This window comes from Pleurodeles waltl, chromosome 6, assembly GCF_031143425.1.
Source record: "Pleurodeles waltl isolate 20211129_DDA chromosome 6, aPleWal1.hap1.20221129, whole genome shotgun sequence".
NCBI classification, from domain to species: Eukaryota; Metazoa; Chordata; class Amphibia; order Caudata; family Salamandridae; genus Pleurodeles; species Pleurodeles waltl.
Genome location: NC_090445.1, coordinates 709,579,420 through 709,599,738, shown reverse-complemented (window position 1 = coordinate 709,599,738; position 20,319 = coordinate 709,579,420). Strand labels below are relative to the sequence as shown.

Genomic DNA, 20,319 nt, shown 5'->3' with positions numbered 1-20,319 from the left:
AATAAATCACTCGTAACCTCAGGCAATAAAATGCTAGTGCATCAGTGATGTTCCACTGAGAATTTCCCATATCTTCCTGGGCTGCGTTGCTTGTAAAGTAATGTACATGTGACATATTTTGAAGATAACTTTTTCTCTCCAGGATGGGTGTTAGATTATTACCACATGAAACATCTAAAATTACAGTTACAATGATAGACGCCGATGGAGACCTAATCTCTGTGGTCTGATCTTCCCTGGTATCCAGAGCAGCTTCTTCTGGATTTGCTCTGTGCCCTGTTCATTCTCCCCAGAATCCATAGCTGAAGTTGGTAAAATGTTTATGTCCCCTAAAAAGGAAGAAGATGAAAACAAATAGTAGATGGTCTCTGTTGTGGTTCTCCAGTAGGAAGTAGTGTAGTGATTAGCAATAAATGTACAAGAACTACTCGAGAGTGGCATATTCCAGTCACAGAAACCTGAAATCTTTCTAATGGTATTCCTGGATTTACAAATCCTCCAAATTAGCCAGGAAATGCCAATGAGTTGTTTTATATTTTCCTATCAGCAAAAAGGTCTTACAATATAATAATTGTGTAAGACTGCCACAGCACTGAAGTATTGGGTGAGACTGCCACAGCACTATGGTATTGTGTTTGTGTGAGTTGCAAGGATTTGCATCACAAAAAACACAGAAAATGAAAGGAGCCATTCGATTGGTTAAACAATTCACACTATCTGTAAAATAAGCCAACCATCCTGTGGAAACAATAATGCCACCAAAAAATACAAGAAGGGATCCTTCTTATTAGTTAAACAATGCATTCCACATGCAAACTAATCCCATAGGATCCAGAGATAAGGAACCAATACTTTGGAGTACATAATTTTTCTTTTGTCCATTCAGAAAAACAGGCATACAGACTCATTTCTTTAACAATCTGTCATAAGGTCCACTACTCATCAAAAAAAATGCGAGAGTTTTGGTGTGGAAGATTACCACACATCCGATTTGCGAAAAGAAGGGCAATGCATTTAGAGTCTCATGCACTCTATGTGACCAATTACTACATGGCATTCGTTCAAGAGTGTGTTCATTCTCAACAAGTGAATCATAAAATAAATTAGGGATTGCATCCAAAGAAGCACTCTTGGTCATATGCGAGGCTAGAAAAGGGATGAGGAGGAGTAAGAAAAGATCCTGCCACATGATGTGCAATTACAAGTCAAAGAGGACAATGATTGGTGTCTCCAGTTTTTGTCAGTGTTCTGTAACTGGTTTAATAAAATCATGTTTGGAGAAATGAACAAAAAAGGGCACTCCCTAGCAATGTAGGTGCATATTAAAAATGTCAGAAGGGTTTTTACTAAAGGTTTTTACAAATGAGGAAATTAAAGAAATGTAAAAACAAATATTAAAAAACAGTTTAAAAAAAAAAAAAGGAAATTAAACATAAAACGGTTCATTTCAAAAGCAAGAACCATAAAAAAAAAAAAAAAAGTAAAACAAATATATTTTGTTGGTTGTGTGCAGGAGCTTGATGTAGGCTGGGTCCTTTTACCCAACCAACTGCACAATGCTTTAGATTGTATGGAGCGACAGGAGGGCCAACCTGTGTTGGTTCAGTTGTAGGCAAAGCCAGCACACTGGTTCTATAGCCCAACCCCCCATGCACGGCCTATATGTAGCAGGACTCAGACAGCTGAAGACAGTGGACTGCAGGACCAGGACAGAGGCCAGGACCTGTGGACCACCCTACGTTGCATGGCTCAATGTCATGTACAGCTAGGGTCAGAAGTCTTTAAAAATGTGGTGCAATGTCTGGCCGTAGGCCATTTACCTACAGGCTCTGAGTAGATAACCTACATTAAGAGGGTACTGTGTGATGACATATGTCAGGCTCCGCAGTCAACACCTGCTTCACATGACTAAAGGACATGTGCTGTTGTCACGCCCTTGGAATTGGGAAATCTTCAGCTGGTCAAAGCTTCGTTCAGGCTGCCAGATGCCGGCGCATGTAGCACATGTAAAGTGCCTGGCTGCCAGACCCTGATATAGAGGGTGTTTGTTAGGCTGACCTTTGCTCAGCTTCCCAGACACTCATCATTTTTTGCAAAACTGAGGGGAGGCAGAGCCCCTCTGCCCAAAATAATGGGTCTCCCCTGCAGGCTGATATCCCTATTCACACTTCTATTTCCACAACATTCACTAACAGAGTCTAGAATAGAACTTTGCTCCTAGAGGTGAAAGGCTCAAATCATATGACATAATTTATCTGGAGTCCCTACGGTTCAGTTATAAAGAGTGCTAATTCTGAGTTTTCCTTTCTTGTAGATGCCATCCCAACATCAACAACAGGTATGAGCTACAGTTCAGTCACTGCTGTGTGGTCTGCATGAGCCTTCTTGAGCACTTACACAATGTTCTTTTCTCTTCTTTCCCAGCTACAACCCATGTTTCTAGAAGTACATATCCCACAGGTAGGACATTTTGTGTTAACATAAGTGTTTACAATGTGGAAATGTGCTTAAAAGATGCTGGTGTCTTACATTTTCACCTAATATCAATGCAATATCAATGTTTCGGTCTGTAATTTCACTTGTGAAGTCATAACAGCAACACATCCATTAAGGTATCTTTACGAGTAAATACATCACTCCAGACTTTTCTGGTTTTGGGATTCTGTATTCAGACAATATGAGGTAGGTCGGGTGTAAGCCCCTACTATAACCTGTGAATTCCTAATGGATATTTTAGTATTACAATGGTGACTGGTAACATGACAATCCTTGAATATCCTAATCTATTGCTGGCCAAAAACAAATTACATTTTTCAAAACAGTTTTTCAAAGCAGGCCTACCCTGGTGTTTAAATGTTAAATTAATGCATGCCTCGGTGGCAAAGGTCTCATTTGAAAAAAACAGAAACCTTCATTACTTGTATTTGTGTTTAAGAAAAGAAGCTTCTCCTGCTGTCCTCAGCACATCACTGGAATCCCATTATTTTCGTGAAAGAGACACAAGTCAAGCCACGGGGATTACCTCTCCCACTCATTGTCCAATATAAGTACTTTTATCTGATCCAGACATTTTTTATTTGTTTCCCCTGCTTTTCTAATTCTACATAATTCCTTAGATTGGAGCTTTATCATTTAATATGCTTTTAAAACTAAAGGTATGAAGTGATCACGTTGCACAGTGCATGAATTTTCTTGTCTTTTGAATTTAAAGTATTCGATGATCTCAATGCAGGTTTCTGCTTAAGGCTCCTCAGGTACTTTGACATGACTTATAGGCAGCCCATGAGTGTTATTTCAAAAGATATGTCTTACAATGCATGAAAAAATGATAATTAGTCTCCTGCTTAGCTTTGACGACACCTCTGTATATAGCCTGTTATTACGCAAAATTTCCAGTCAGAAAGCACTACATACATAGGCCCATATTTATACTTTTTGACGCTAAACTGCGCTAACGCAGTTTAGCGTCAAAAAATTTAGCGCCGTCTAACGCCATTCTGAAGCGCCATGCGGGCGCCGTATTTATGGAATGGCGTTAGCCGGCGCAAGCAGACCGGCGCTGCCTGGTGTGCGTGGAAAAAAACCACGTAGACCAGGCAGCGCCGGCGTTGGGAAAAAATGACGCTAGGGCGTCTTAAAATGGGGCAAGTCAGGTTGAGGCACAAAAATCGCCTCAACCCGATTTGCGCCATTTTTTTACGACGCCCAGGCGAAATTTCATGACTCCTGTCTTAGTAAAGACAGGAGTCATGCCCCCTTGCCCAATGGCCATGCCCAGGGGACTTGTGTCCCCTGGGCATGGTCATTGGGCATAGTGGCATGTAGGGGGGCACAAATAAGGCCCCCCTATGCCACAAAAAAAAAATTCAAAAATATAAAAAATTATACTTACCTGAACTTACCTGAATGTCCCTGGGGTGGGTCCCTCCATCCTTGGGTGTCCTCCTGGGGTGGGCAGGGGTGGCAGGGGGGGTCCCTGGGGGCAGGGGAGGGCACCTGTGGGCTCATTTTGAGCCCACAGGCCCCTTAACGCCTACCCTGACCCAGGCGTTAAATTGTGGCGCAAATGCGGGGTTTTTTGACCCGCCACCTCCCGGGCGTGATTTTTGCCCGGGAGTATAAATACGACGCATTTGCGTCGCCGTAATTTTTTTAGACGGGAACGCCTTCCTTGCATCTCATTAACGCAAGGAAGGCGTTCACGCAAAAAAATGACGCTATTTGGCCATACTTTGGCGCTAGACGCGTCTAACGCCAAAGTATAAATATGGCGTTAGTTTTGCGCCGAATTTGCGTCGAAAAAAATGACGCTAATTCGGCGCAAACGGAGTATAAATACAGGCCATAATCCCGTTATTTGAAGTACACAATGGCTAAATAAACTTTCAACAAGTAAAGAAGTAGGAGTCCATACCTCTCCACCATTCGCAATGCGAATTATTCTGCAAAATGTTACGCTGCTGCCATATGTCCTTTCTCTTTCCTGTCAGACCTTAGAATCTCATTAATGTCCACACTTAACAGCTTCGAACTCTGGTAGTTTCCTAATTAGGTGATGGAGAAGGAAGACATTAGCACTGAGTTGTTACCAATAACCTCTAAAGACCAAAGGGCAGAACCTGATCTAGCTACCACATAGAGAGCAAAGGAGAAACAACAGATGTAGTCTAAATGCTTTGCATACACTCTTTTGGTTCAAATTATCTGTTGTGGTTTCTAGCGATCCACAAAGACGCCTTAAGGTTGGAGCATGAAGGACTTGGCAATCTCTGCAGGGTCACCTCCAAACCATTTGTCTTCACCCCTGCTGTTTTGAAATTCTTTATTGGTATTAGAACTCTGTGCACTTTACCTCTACCCAGTGCTAAAGTATTTGTGCTGCCTCCCTAAAGCATGGTAAAAGTGGCTAACACCTGATTGGCACATTTAATTTACTCATAAGCTCCTAGTGTATTGTAGTGCATCTTCCCAGGCTCTGTAATTCAAATACTACTAGCAGACCTAAAGCATACCTTGTGTCACCTACTACAGCAGCCATTAAAACATGTCTCAGGCCACCCATTGCAGACTGTAGTCTAGTTTCAAACTGTCAGTTTCACCTAGCAGAATAAAATATTTCCCTGATCTAAACCTTCATATTTAATACGTATCTCACACAAATGTTAGGTTCTAAACAGCCCATAGGGTAGAGTACAATTTATTAAAAGGCAGGACATGTATTTTAAGCTTTACATGTCCTGTTAGTGAAGAACTCCTACATTTGTTTTTTACTACGGTAAGACTTACCTCTTGCATAGTATTAAATTTGTTTCCATATTACATTTAGTAAGTGTTAACATTTTATTGTGTACAGGTAGACATACCATATTTGGATTTATATAGATTGTATTTTAAAATTTGATTGAATGTTAATGCCAGATTCTAGGTCACAATTCTGAAAATAGCACCTTTATAGTTTTGGCATTTGCTCGTACTAACCATGTCCCGCTGTAGGTGTCCTGGGTCATATGACTATGAATAGTTTAGCTGATGGGGTTTGTGTATTCCCCCCTGACAGTTAGACAATAGGTGACTACACAATAACATGGGACTGACCTGTCCCTGCCCACTTACACAGCAAAGGGATGACTGCAGCACACATAGAAATTAACCTGACAATAGCTTTTTTTCACCTCAGACTTCCTAGATGCTTGGCAGGGGAAGGGAAGAACTTTTCAGTACCAGATTTAGGGTTAGCTGGGAAGATTCAACCACTCCATTGGCTGGTACCCCTTATAAATATTGGACTCTCAGAACTGCTGCACAATACACTTCTTGACCTATGGAAGTCTTCAGAAGGGCTGCCCCAACCCCGAGAACAATACTCTACTGCTTAAGGCCAGCTTTGTTCACCAGATAAGTGTCTTGGTGCTTGATGCCTGCCTTGCTTCCCTGATGTTCTTTCCTGGTGTTAGAGTTCTGCTTTGCTGCTTGAATCCAGGGCTCCCAGAATGACTGCAAGGGCTATTTGTGTGGCTTCCTGTGTGACTTACAGCAACATAACAACCTCCAGAGACCTTGAACCCAACTGGCCTCTGCTAGAGCGTGTGCTAACTCGCAAGTGCCCTGCCCCTAAAAGTCTGGAAGTGGTAGAAGAGGTACAGCTTCTCCCTAAAACTAAAATGTAGGAACTTGTAAATTGTTTCATAAAAAATTGTAGAAGAACAGACTGAAGAGAAGGACATACTTGGCAGCAGGTCAGCCAAACTTTACCTGTTACATTCATCCCCACAGCTGCAAAGTACTCTTCAGATTGACAACCGAGCAACAATATGTGGCCTGTTAGGGCACGCTTAAGCTACTGCTTCATCTCACTGGAGGTTTTCGCGTTCAAAAATGTTGTCCACGTCCAAAAATAAAATTCTCACTAGTTCAGTGGCAAAGGACTACCTATTGATTTTAATGACCTCCTCAGCCTGAGAATCTAACTTCTCCCACTCAGGAATTTGGTCTTGCCGGCTTCAATGAAACTTCGTCCAGCACTTCCCGACAAAGACTTCTCAGCCACAGCCTGCTGCCTTGCCCTGCTGAACTCTACCTTATCCTGAATATTTCTTTCAAGTTTCTTCTAAGTTTGAAGGCAATCCAAGACTGCACCCAATCCACCTTGTGAATCTAACCTGCACGCTGTTGCTCTTTGCCTGAACTTTAGCATTTGCCCTGAATTCATGCACCCCCGATACTCATGGTAGATGCTTTGATCATTTTTAGCACTATTTCTCCCAAAAAGCTGTAAACATTCATACCTCCGGTTGTACTGATTGTATTTAATTACTTTTAATGTCATTTTATTGATTACAATTATCTCAATTCTTGGCAATTCGTGTTGCAATTTTCTTGTGCTGAGTTTTCACTTTATTACTTTTTTTGTTCTGCATAAGGTAAGCCTGTCTGCTTTTGTGCTAAGGTACAAGAGGATTGAGCACAGGTTAATTTAGGGACTTTTGTACTTCACCCTGACATGCATTGTGGTTGTTGCTTAAGAAGAGTTTTAACCCCCTCCATCCAATAAGACAATTTCTTTTAGAGCAGATGAAGGCAGGCAGATCAATAATAAGAGCTTTTGGAGAATGCATTTAGCATTCCATTATTGGGGCATGAGTGAATGGAATGAGGGGCACACCAAAGGTGTAATGAAGGTGCCTTAAGATAGGTGTTCTTGAAATCCTGATGAAAAGGACAGAAGGATTTTAGGAGCTCTAATGAAGATGGAGCTGTAGAGAATTACCTTCACTCCAGTGGCCAGTGAACCTAACTCCAGTGCTTAAAATTCAAACAGTCCTACATCTGCCCTGACACTCTGGTCCACTTCATCTCCCAGCAAAGGGAGCTGCTGGGAAGAAGGATCCCTGAGGGATGTGTAACCTAAAGCTTGTAGATGTACCATTCCTGGGTTTACAAGACAACTCTTAAGTGGGAACTCAGAAAGACAAATGAAAGACTCTTCAATGCAAGCTTGCCTTACCCTCGGGTAGAGTGTGCTGAGCTCAGAAGCTGCTATGAGGGAATTCCTATCAAGTACAAATCTCAACAGTGAAGCAAGCAGCACAACTAAAACAACACAAAAGTGAGGTCAAAATCAAATTCACTGAAAACTATTTTTTGTTTACTATTTGAAAGTGAATGTAATAAACCACATGGAATGACGATTCCCAAGTGAATAGCATTTTTAGCAAAGAAAACCAAAAACAAATAGTAGCAGATAGTTGCAAATCTTGTACATTTGAAACATTAATTTATAGATAGTTCAGAAGTTTAATCCATATATTTTGTAAACCTTCTGGTATTCTTAGTTTAAGGAATCCCTCTTTAATAAAACCACTGAACTTACTTATTGATGACTGAAAACAAACTCAAGCAGTTAGACTCAAATGCTTCCAAGTATGTTGGAAAACTCTAAGCATCATGACCTGTTCACTGTGCTTTTTTCTACAGTGCGAATTCCCATCCGACTCCAGAATGGTGGCAGCAGATGCGCCGGCCGCGTTGAGGTCTACTATAACTCCTCCTGGGGGACAGTGTGCGATGACTTGTGGGACCTAAGTGATGCAGAAGTTGTGTGCAGAGAGCTCAGTTGTGGACGGGCAGTTTCTGCTCCTGGCTCTGCCTACTTTGGTCAGGGCAATGGAAGCATTTTTCTGGATGATGTCAACTGCGGGGGCTCAGAGTCCTCCCTGTCGGAGTGCAGTCACTCTGGCTGGATGCGACACAACTGTGGCCACCATGAGGACGCTGGGGTCACCTGCTCAGGTAAACTACTCATTTTCTGGACCCAAAGATGTTGCTTCTCTGATGTCAGTGCTTCAGAGGATTTGTTTCTCACCATAGTGATGTTGTCTGCACTCTGCTTTCTATTTGCAGTCAGAATCCACACCTGTCTTTACCTGTACAAGCGTGAATGGCTCAGACAACTCTGTGATATTAAAATGATTCAAAAGTAGAGCCCCAAGAAGATTGACTTTGATTTTTAAGTTGGCCTACCGAATTAGAGAAATCTTCATGTTTTTTCATAATTTCGAACATACATTTCTTTCCATCTGTCTGGTATGGGGAGAGGCTATGGCACACAAGATGTGATGCCTTCATAGGGTTATGATGCTCCCTCAGCTGCCCTCCCCTCCCCTCTCTCAGTAATGGTAATAAATAGCATACTTTTCTTTACAGAACTGCATGTAGGGTGTGTGCTATGCTATTTTGTCATGCATGGTAGTTATTGACAAAGGTACACTAATGCATCCACTGGACATGGGGATAAATTCATGCGAAAAACCAGATCACATTAACTAAGGATATTATGTTGGGCCTTAGTTTTTCCCTTCTGCCAACTGATTCTATAGGGGAAACTTTGTTGACTAAAGGATAGTTTTACTTCCTCTGTATAATAGTGTAAAAGTGTTTTTATTACTAAAGGTGCTCCAAAAAACATTGTTTTATTTGGCCACTTTTCTTTGCAATGGCATGGTAGCAAGGGTTGGATATCCATGAAAAGTGGATGCAGGGTCTGAGTTAATGCCAAGTCCTGCGTCCCACCTACTCTGTGTCTGTCCAAATGGCATCCACTGCTGGAGTTGGAAGTATATGGTTAAAAGTGTGCTAAGTCTAGCCCTAACTTCACAAGGTGAGAGGTGATGTGCTTTTGGGCGTACGTTGTTCAAACTGTCAATGAAGCTCAATGACTTATAAAACAATTAACTTCAACAGTTTTTAACTATTAAAGTTTGTTTAGTTTTACGTTTCATTTTTTGGGTTTAAACAAGAAAAACACAACAGCAACTGTGAAATAGCAACTTGGCTAACCAACATATTTTACTGCATGCCTGCTAGGGTAACAAACCTCTTTTTCTTCATCCATGTGCACTCTGTTCTTTAATGAAGATCACCGTCATGCAGCCAAGGCAGTGCAAGCCAATGGCGGTGAAGCATAGATGACCTTCACCCTCTTTCTGCTGTAGGATGTCTTATGTAATGTGCTGGAAAGAGAGATGGCTCTTTCTGTAATGAGATGGCAGATGCAAATGCAACCTCTTAGTAGTCTACTTTGTTTGGCTACAATAAATCACTCTTAGCCTCAGGCAATAAAATGCTAATGCATCAGTGATGTTCCAATGAGAATTTCCCATATCTTCCTGGGCTGCGTTGCTTGTCAAGTAACGTACATGTGACATATTTTGAAGATAACTTTTTCTCTCCAGGATTGGTGTTAGATAATTGCCACATGAAACGTCTAAAATTACAGTTACAATGATAGACGCCGATGGAGACCTAATCTCTGTGGTCTGATCTTCCCTGGTATCCAGAGCAGCTTCTTCTGGATTTGCTCTGTGCCCTGTTCATTCTCCCCAGAATCCATAGCTGAAGTTGGTAAAATGTTTATGTCCCCTAAAAAGGAAGAAGATGAAAACAAATAGTAGATGGTCTCTGTTGTGGTTCTCCAGTAGGAAGTAGTGTAGTGATTAGCAGTAAATGTACAAGAACTACTTGAGAGTGGCATATTCCAGTCACAGAAACCTGAAATCTTTCTAATGGTATTCCTGGATTTACAAATCCTCCAAATTAGCCAGGAAATGCCAATGAGTTGTTTTATATTTTCCTATCAGCAAAAAGGTCTTACAATATAATAATTGTGTAAGACTGCCACAGCACTGAAGTATTGGGTGAGACTGCCACAGCACTGTGGTATTGTGTTTGTGTGAGTTGCAAGGATTTGCATCACAAAAAACACAGAAAATGAAAGGAGCCATTCGATTGGTTAAACAAATCACACTATCTGTAAAATAAGCCAACCACCCTGTGGAAACAATAATGCCACCAAAAAATACAAGAAGGGATCCTTCTTATTAGTTAAACAATGCATTCCACATGCAAACTAATCCCATAGGATCCAGAGATAAGGAACCAATACTTTGGAGTACATAATTTTTCTTTTGTCCATTCAGAAAAACAGGCATACAGACTCATTTCTTTAACAATCTGTCATAAGGTCCACTACTCATCAAAAAAAATGCGAGAGTTTTGGTGTGGAAGATTACCACACATCCGATTTGCGAAAAGAAGGGCAATGCATTTAGAGTCTCATGCACTCTATGTGACCAATAGCTACATGGCATTCATTCAAGAGTGTGTTCATTCTCAACAAGTGAATCATAAAATAAATTAGGGATTGCATCCAAAGAAGCACTCTTGGTCATATGCGAGGCTAGAAGAGGGATGAGGAGGAGTAAGAAAAGATCCTGCCACATGATGTGCAATTACAAGTCAAAGAGGACAATGATTGGTGTCTCCAGTTTTTGTCAGTGATCTGTAACTGGTTTAATAAAATCATGTTTGGAGAAATGAACAAAAAAGGGCACTCCCTAGCAATGTAGGTGCATATTAAAAATGTCAGAAGGGTTTTTACTAAAGGTTTTTACAAATGAGGAAATTAAAGAAATGTAAAAACAAATATTAAAAAACAGTTTTTGAAAAAGAAAAGGAAATTAAACATAAAACGGTTCATTTTTAAAAGCAAGAACCATAAAAAAAAAAAAGTAAAACAAATATATTTTGTTGGTTGTGTGCAGGAGCTTGATGTAGGCTGGGTCCTTTTACCCAACCAACTGCACAAGGCTTTAGATTGTATGGAGCGGCAGGAGGGCCAACCTGTGTTGGTTCAGTTGTAGGCAAAGCCAGCACACTGGTTCTATAGCCCAACCCCCCATGCACAGCCTATATGTAGCAGGACTCAGACAGCTGAAGACAGTGGACTGCAGGACCAGGACAGAGGCCAGGACCTGTGGACCACCCTACGTTGCATGGCTCAATGTCATACAGCTAGGGTCAGAAGTCTTTAAAAATATGGTGCAATGTCTGGCCATAGGCCATTTACCTACAGGCTCTGAGTAGATAACCTACATTAAGAGGGTACTGTGTGATGACATATGTCACGCTCAACAGTCAACACCTGCTTCACATGACTAAAGGACATGTGCTGTTGTCACGCCCTTGGATTTGGGAAATCTTCAGCTGGTCAAAGCTTCGTTCAGGCTGCCAGATGCCGGTGCATGTAGCACATGTAAAGTGCCTGGCTGCTAGACCCTGATGTAGAGGGTGTTTGTTAGGCTGACCTTTGCTCAGCTTCCCAGACACTCATCATTTTTTGCAAAACTGAGGGGAGGCAGAGCCCCTCTGCCCAAAATAATGGGTCTTCCCTGCAGGCTGATATCCCTATTCACACTTCTATTTCCACAACATTCACTAACAGAGTCTAGAATAGAACTTTGCTCCGAGAGGTGAAAGGCTCAAATCATATGACATAATTTATCTGGAGTCCCTACGGTTCAGTTATAAAGAGTGCTAATTCTGAGTTTTCCTTTCTTGTAGATGCCATCCCAATATCAACAACAGGTATGAGCTACAGTTCAGTCACTGCTGTGTGGTCTGCATGAGCCATCTTGAGCACTCACACAATGTTCTTTTCTCTTCTTTCCCAGCTACAACCCATGTTTCTAGAAGTACATATCCCACAGGTAGGACATTTTGTGTTAACATAAGTGTTTACAATGTGGAAATGTGCTTAAAAGATGCTGGTGTCTTACATTTTCACCTAATACCAATGCAATATCAATGTTTCGGTCTGTAATTTCACTTGTGAAGTCATAACAGCAACACATCCATTAAGGTATCTTTACGAGTAAATACATCACTCCAGACTTTTCTGGTTTTGGGATTCTGTATTCAGACAATATGAGGTTGGTCGGGTGTAAGCCCCTACTATAACCTGTGAATTCCTAATAGATATGTTAGTATTACAATGGTGACTGGTAACATGACAATCCTTGAATATCCTAATCTATTGCTGGCCAAAAACAAATTAAATTTTTCAAAACAGTTTTTAAAAGCAGGCCTACCCTGGTGTTTAAATGTTAAATTAATGCATGCCTCGGTGGCAAAGGTCTCATTTGAAAAACACAGAAACCTTCATTACTTGTATTTGTGTTTAAGAAAAGAAGCTTCTCATGCTGTCCTCAGCACATCACTGGAATCCCATTATTTTCGTGAAAGAGACACAAGTCAAGCCACGGGGATTACCTCTCCCACTCATTGTCCAATATAAGTACTTTTATCTCATCCAGGCATTTTTTATTTGTTTCCCCTGCTTTTCTAATTCTACATAATTCCTTAGATTGGAGCTTTATCATTTAATATGCTTTTAAAACTAAAGGTATGAAGTGAACATGTTGCACAGTGCATGAATTTTCTTGTCTTTTGAATTTAAAGCATTCGATGATCTCAATGCAGGTTTCTGCTTAAGGCTCCTCAGGTACTTTGACATGACTTCTAGGCAGCCCATGAGTGTTATTCCAAAAGATATGTCTTACAATGCATGAAAAAATGATAATTAGTCTCCTGCTTAGCTTTGACGACACCTCTGTATATAGCCTGTTATTACGCAAAATTTCCAGTCAGAAAGCACTACATACATAATCCCGATATTTGAAGTACACAATGGCTAAATAAACTTTCAACAAGTAAAGAAGTAGGAGTCCATACCTCTCCACCATTCGCAATGCGAATTATATTGCAAAATGTTATGCTGCTGCCATATGTCCTTTCTCTTTCCTGTCAGACCTTAGAACCTCATTAATGTCCACACTTAACAGCTTTGAACTCTGGTAGTTTCCTAATTAGGTGATGGAGAAGGAAGACATTAGCACTGAGTTGTTACCAATAACCTCTGAAGACCAAAGGGCAGAACCTGATCTAGCTACCACATAGAGAGCAAAGGAGAAACAACAGATGTAGTCTAAATGCTTTGCATACACTCTTTTGGTTCAAATTCTCTGTTGTGGTTTCTAGCGATCCACGAAGACGCCTTAAGGTTGGAGCATGAAGGACTTGGCAATCTCTGCAGGGTCACCTCCAAACCATTTGTCTTCCCCCTCCTGTTTTGAATTTCTTTATTGGTATTAGAACTCTGTGCACTTTACCTCTACCCAGTGCTAAAGTGTTTGTGCTGCCTCCCTAAAGCATGGTAAAAGTGGCTAACACCTGATTGGCACATTTCATTTACTCATAAGCTCCTAGTGTATTGTAGTGCATCTTCCCAGGCTCTGTAATTCAAATACTACTAGCAGACCTACAGCATACTTTGTGTCACCTACTACAGCAGCCATTAAAACATGTCTCAGGCCTACCATTGTAGACTGTAGTCTAGTTTCAAACTGCCAGTTTCACCTAGCAGAATAAAAATTTTCCTTGGTCTAAACCTTCATATTTAATACGTATCTCTCACAAAAGTTAGGTTCTAAACAGCCCATAGGGTAGAGTACAATTTATTAAAAGGCAGGACATGTATTTTAAGCTTTGCATGTCCTGTTAGTGAAGAACTCCTACATTTGTTTTTTACTACGGTAAGACTTACCTCTTGCATAGTATTACATTTGTTTCCATATTACATTTAGTAAGTGTTAACATTTTATTGTGTACAGGTAGACATACCATATTTGGATTTATATAGATTGTATTTTAAAATTTGCTTGAATGTTAATGCCAGATTCTAAGTCACAATTCTGAAAATAGCACCTTTATAGAGTTGGCATTTGCTCGTACTAACCTGTCCCGCTGTAGGTGTCCTGGGTCATATGACTATGAATAGTTTAGCTGATGGGGTTTGTGTATTCCCCCCTGACAGTTAGACAATAGGTGACTACACAATAACATGGGACTGACCTGTCCCTGCCCACTTACACAGCAAAGGGATGACTGCAGCACACATAGAAATTAAGCTGACAATAGCTTTTTTTCACCTCAGACTTCCTAGATGCTTGGCAGGGGAAGGGAATAACTTTTCAGTACCAGATTTAGGGTTAGCTGGGAAGATTCAACCACTCCATTGGCTGGTACCCCTTATAAATATTGGACTCTCAGAACTGCTGCACAATACACTTCTTGACCTATGGAAGTCTTCAGAAGGGCTGCCCCAACCCCGAGAACAATACTCTACTGCTTAAGGCCAGCTTTGTTCACCAGATAAGTGTCTTGGTGCTTGATGCCTGCCTTGCTTCCCTGATGTTCTTTCCTGGTGTTAGAGTTCTGCTTTGCTGCTTGAATCCAGGGCTCCCAGAATGACTGCAAGGGCTATTTGTGTGGCTTCCTGTGTGACTTACAGCAACATAACAACCTCCAGAGACCTTGAACCCAACTGGCCTCTGCTAGAGCGTGTGCTAACTCGCAAGTGCCCTGCCCCTAAAAGTCTGGAAGTGGTAGAAGAGGTACAGCTTCTCCCTAAAACTAAAATGTAGGAACTTGTAAATTGTTTCATAAAAAATTGTAGAAGAACAGACTGAAGAGAAGGACATACTTGGCAGCAGGTCAGCCAAACTTTACCTGTTACATTCATCCCCACAGCTGCAAAGTACTCTTCAGATTGACAACCGAGCAACAATATGTGGCCTGTTAGGGCACGCTTAAGCTACTGCTTCATCTCACTGGAGGTTTTCGCGTTCAAAAATGTTGTCCACGTCCAAAAATAAAATTCTCACTAGTTCAGTGGCAAAGGACTACCTATTGATTTTAATGACCTCCTCAGCCTGAGAATCTAACTTCTCCCACTCAGGAATTTGGTCTTGCCGGCTTCAATGAAACTTCGTCCAGCACTTCCCGACAAAGACTTCTCAGCCACAGCCTGCTGCCTTGCCCTGCTGAACTCTACCTTATCCTGAATATTTCTTTCAAGTTTCTTCTAAGTTTGAAGGCAATCCAAGACTGCACCCAATCCACCTTGTGAATCTAACCTGCACGCTGTTGCTCTTTGCCTGAACTTTAGCATTTGCCCTGAATTCATGCACCCCCGATACTCATGGTAGATGCTTTGATCATTTTTAGCACTATTTCTCCCAAAAAGCTGTAAACATTCATACCTCCGGTTGTACTGATTGTATTTAATTACTTTTAATGTCATTTTATTGATTACAATTATCTCAATTCTTGGCAATTCGTGTTGCAATTTTCTTGTGCTGAGTTTTCACTTTATTACTTTTTTTGTTCTGCATAAGGTAAGCCTGGCTGCTTTTGTGCTAAGGTACAAGAGGATTGAGCACAGGTTAATTTAGGGACTTTTGTACTTCACCCTGACATGCATTGTGGTTGTTGCTTAAGAAGAGTTTTAACCCCCTCCATCCAATAAGACAATTTCTTTTAGAGCAGATGAAGGCAGGCAGATCAATAATAAGAGCTTTTGGAGAATGCATTTAGCATTCCATTATTGGGGCATGAGTGAATGGAATGAGGGGCACACCAAAGGTGTAATGAAGGTGCCTTAAGATAGGTGTTCTTGAAATCCTGATGAAAAGGACAGAAGGATTTTAGGAGCTCTAATGAAGATGGAGCTGTAGAGAATTACCTTCACTCCAGTGGCCAGTGAACCTAACTCCAGTGCTTAAAATTCAAACAGTCCTACATCTGCCCTGACACTCTGGTCCACTTCATCTCCCAGCAAAGGGAGCTGCTGGGAAGAAGGATCCCTGAGGGATGTGTAACCTAAAGCTTGTAGATGTACCATTCCTGGGTTTACAAGACAACTCTTAAGTGGGAACTCAGAAAGACAAATGAAAGACTCTTCAATGCAAGCTTGCCTTACCCTCGGGTAGAGTGTGCTGAGCTCAGAAGCTGCTATGAGGGAATTCCTATCAAGTACAAATCTCAACAGTGAAGCAAGCAGCACAACTAAAACAACACAAAAGTGAGGTCAAAATCAAATTCACTGAAAACTATTTTTTGTTTACTATTTGAAAGTGAATGTAATAAACCACATGGAATGACGATTCCCAAGTGAATAGCATTTTTAGCAAAGAAAACCAAAAACAAATAGTAGCAGATAGTTGCAAATCTTGTACATTTGAAACATTAATTTATAGATAGTTCAGAAGTTTAATCCATATATTTTGTAAACCTTCTGGTATTCTTAGTTTAAGGAATCCCTCTTTAATAAAACCACTGAACTTACTTATTGATGACTGAAAACAAACTCAAGCAGTTAGACTCAAATGCTTCCAAGTATGTTGGAAAACTCTAAGCATCATGACCTGTTCACTGTGCTTTTTTCTACAGTGCGAATTCCCATCCAACTCCAGAATGGTGGCAGCAGATGCGCCGGCCGCGTTGAGGTCTACTATAACTCCTCCTGGGGGACAGTGTGCGATGACTTGTGGGACCTAAGTGATGCAGAAGTTGTGTGCAGAGAGCTCAGTTGTGGACGGGCAGTTTCTGCTCCTGGCTCTGCCTACTTTGGTCAGGGCAATGGAAGCATTTTTCTGGATGATGTCAACTGCGGGGGCTCAGAGTCCTCCCTGTCGGAGTGCAGTCACTCTGGCTGGATGCGACACAACTGTGGCCACCATGAGGACGCTGGGGTCACCTGCTCAGGTAAACTACTCATTTTCTGGACCCAAAGATGTTGCTTCTCTGATGTCAGTGCTTCAGAGGATTTGTTTCTCACCATAGTGATGTTGTCTGCACTCTGCTTTCTATTTGCAGTCAGAATCCACACCTGTCTTTACCTGTACAAGCGTGAATGGCTCAGACAACTCTGTGATATTAAAATGATTCAAAAGTAGAGCCCCAAGAAGATTGACTTTGATTTTTAAGTTGGCCTACCGAATTAGAGAAATCTTCATGTTTTTTCATAATTTCGAACATACATTTCTTTCCATCTGTCTGGTATGGGGAGAGGCTATGGCACACAAGATGTGATGCCTTCATAGGGTTATGATGCTCCCTCAGCTGCCCTCCCCTCCCCTCTCTCAGTAATGGTAATAAATAGCATACTTTTCTTTACAGAACTGCATGTAGGGTGTGTGCTATGCTATTTTGTCATGCATGGTAGTTATTGACAAAGGTACACAAATGCATCCACTGGACATGGGGATAAATTCATGCGAAAAACCAGATCACATTAACTAAGGATATTATGTTGGGCCTTAGTTTTTCCCTTCTGCCAACTGATTCTACAGGGGAAACTTTGTTGACTAAAGGATAGTTTTACTTCCTCTGTATAATAGTGTAAAAGTGTTTTTATTACTAAAGGTGCTCCAAAAAACATTGTTTTATTTGGCCACTTTTCTTTGCAATGGCATGGTAGCAAGGGTTGGATATCCATGAAAAGTGGATGCAGGGTCTGAGTTAATGCCAAGTCCTGCGTTCCACCTACTCTGTGTCTGTCCAAATGACATCCACTGCTGGAGTTGGAAGTATATGGTTAAAAGTGTGCTAAGTCTAGCCCTAACTTCACAAGGTGAGAGGTGATGTGCTTTTGGGCGTACGTTGTTCAAACTGTCAATGAAGCTCAATGACTTATAAAACAATTAACTTCAACAGTTTTTAACTATTAAAGTTTGTTTAGTTGTACGTTTCATTTTTTGGGTTTAAACAAGAAAAACACAACAGCAACTGTGAAATAGCAACTTGGCTAACCAACATATTTTACTGCATGCCTGCTAGGGTAACAAACCTCTTTTTCTTCATCCATGTGCACTCTGTTCTTTAATGAAGATCACCGTCATGCAGCCAAGGCAGTGCAAGCCAATGGCGGTGAAGCATAGATGACCTTCACCCTCTTTCTGCTGTAGGATGTCTTATGTAATGTGCTGGAAAGAGAGATGGCTCTTTCTGTAATGAGATGGCAGATGCAAATGCAACCTCTTAGTAGTCTACTTTGTTTGGCTACAATAAATCACTCTTAGCCTCAGGCAATAAAATGCTAATGCATCAGTGATGTTCCAATGAGAATTTCCCATATCTTCCTGGGCTGCGTTGCTTGTCAAGTAACGTACATGTGACATATTTTGAAGATAACTTTTTCTCTCCAGGATTGGTGTTAGATAATTGCCACATGAAACGTCTAAAATTACAGTTACAATGATAGACGCCGATGGAGACCTAATCTCTGTGGTCTGATCTTCCCTGGTATCCAGAGCAGCTTCTTCTGGATTTGCTCTGTGCCCTGTTCATTCTCCCCAGAATCCATAGCTGAAGTTGGTAAAATGTTTATGTCCCCTAAAAAGGAAGAAGATGAAAACAAATAGTAGATGGTCTCTGTTGTGGTTCTCCAGTAGGAAGTAGTGTAGTGATTAGCAGTAAATGTACAAGAACTACTTGAGAGTGGCATATTCCAGTCACAGAAACCTGAAATCTTTCTAATGGTATTCCTGGATTTACAAATCCTCCAAATTAGCCAGGAAATGCCAATGAGTTGTTTTATATTTTCCTATCAGCAAAAAGGTCTTACAATATAATAATTGTGTAAGACTGCCACAGCACTGAAGTATTGGGTGAGACTGCCACAGCACTGTGGTATTGTGTTTGTGTGAGTTGCAAGGATTTGCATCACAAAAAACACAGAAAATGAAAGGAGCCATTCGATTGGTTAAACAAATCACACTATCTGTAAAATAAGCCAACCACCCTGTGGAAACAATAATGCCACCAAAAAATACAAGAAGGGATCCTTCTTATTAGTTAAACAATGCATTCCACATGCAAACTAATCCCATAGGATCCAGAGATAAGGAACCAATACTTTGGAGTACATAATTTTTCTTTTGTCCTTTCAGAAAAACAGGCATACAGACTCATTTCTTTAACAATCTGTCATAAGGTCCACTACTCATCAAAAAAAATGCGAGAGTTTTGGTGTGGAAGATTACCACACATCCGATTTGCGAAAAGAAGGGCAATGCATTTAGAGTCTCATGCACTCTATGTGACCAATAGCTACATGGCATTCATTCAAGAGTGTGTTCATTCTCAACAAGTGAATCATAAAATAAATTAGGGATTGCATCCAAAGAAGCACTCTTGGTCATATGCGAGGCTAGAAGAGGGATGAGGAGGAGTAAGAAAAGATCCTGCCACATGATGTGCAATTACAAGTCAAAGAGGACAATGATTGGTGTCTCCAGTTTTTGTCAGTGATCTGTAACTGGTTTAATAAAATCATGTTTGGAGAAATGAACAAAAAAGGGCACTCCCTAGCAATGTAGGTGCATATTAAAAATGTCAGAAGGGTTTTTACTAAAGGTTTTTACAAATGAGGAAATTAAAGAAATGTAAAAACAAATATTAAAAAACAGTTTTTGAAAAAGAAAAGGAAATTAAACATAAAACGGTTCATTTTTAAAAGCAAGAACCATAAAAAAAAAAAAGTAAAACAAATATATTTTGTTGGTTGTGTGCAGGAGCTTGATGTAGGCTGGGTCCTTTTACCCAACCAACTGCACAAGGCTTTAGATTGTATGGAGCGGCAGGAGGGCCAACCTGTGTTGGTTCAGTTGTAGGCAAAGCCAGCACACTGGTTCTATAGCCCAACCCCCCATGCACAGCCTATATGTAGCAGGACTCAGACAGCTGAAGACAGTGGACTGCAGGACCAGGACAGAGGCCAGGACCTGTGGACCACCCTACGTTGCATGGCTCAATGTCATACAGCTAGGGTCAGAAGTCTTTAAAAATATGGTGCAATGTCTGGCCATAGGCCATTTACCTACAGGCTCTGAGTAGATAACCTACATTAAGAGGGTACTGTGTGATGACATATGTCACGCTCAACAGTCAACACCTGCTTCACATGACTAAAGGACATGTGCTGTTGTCACGCCCTTGGATTTGGGAAATCTTCAGCTGGTCAAAGCTTCGTTCAGGCTGCCAGATGCCGGTGCATGTAGCACATGTAAAGTGCCTGGCTGCTAGACCCTGATGTAGAGGGTGTTTGTTAGGCTGACCTTTGCTCAGCTTCCCAGACACTCA

The 20,319-nt window shown here is 41.1% G+C and overlaps 1 protein-coding gene across 1 annotated transcript in view; it reads left to right on the top strand.

The window, feature by feature from the left end:
- The window catches only part of DMBT1 (deleted in malignant brain tumors 1), a 624,760-nt gene that overhangs the window by 221,218 nt on the left and 383,223 nt on the right, over positions 1–20,319 (top strand). Inside the window, exons 24-29 of the mRNA XM_069239169.1 lie at positions 2,315–2,338; positions 2,425–2,460; positions 7,975–8,289; positions 11,899–11,922; positions 12,009–12,044; positions 16,627–16,941. Coding sequence (XP_069095270.1) covers positions 2,315–2,338; positions 2,425–2,460; positions 7,975–8,289; positions 11,899–11,922; positions 12,009–12,044; positions 16,627–16,941 — 750 coding nt within the window. The remainder of the gene's footprint in view (positions 1–2,314; positions 2,339–2,424; positions 2,461–7,974; positions 8,290–11,898; positions 11,923–12,008; positions 12,045–16,626; positions 16,942–20,319) is intronic.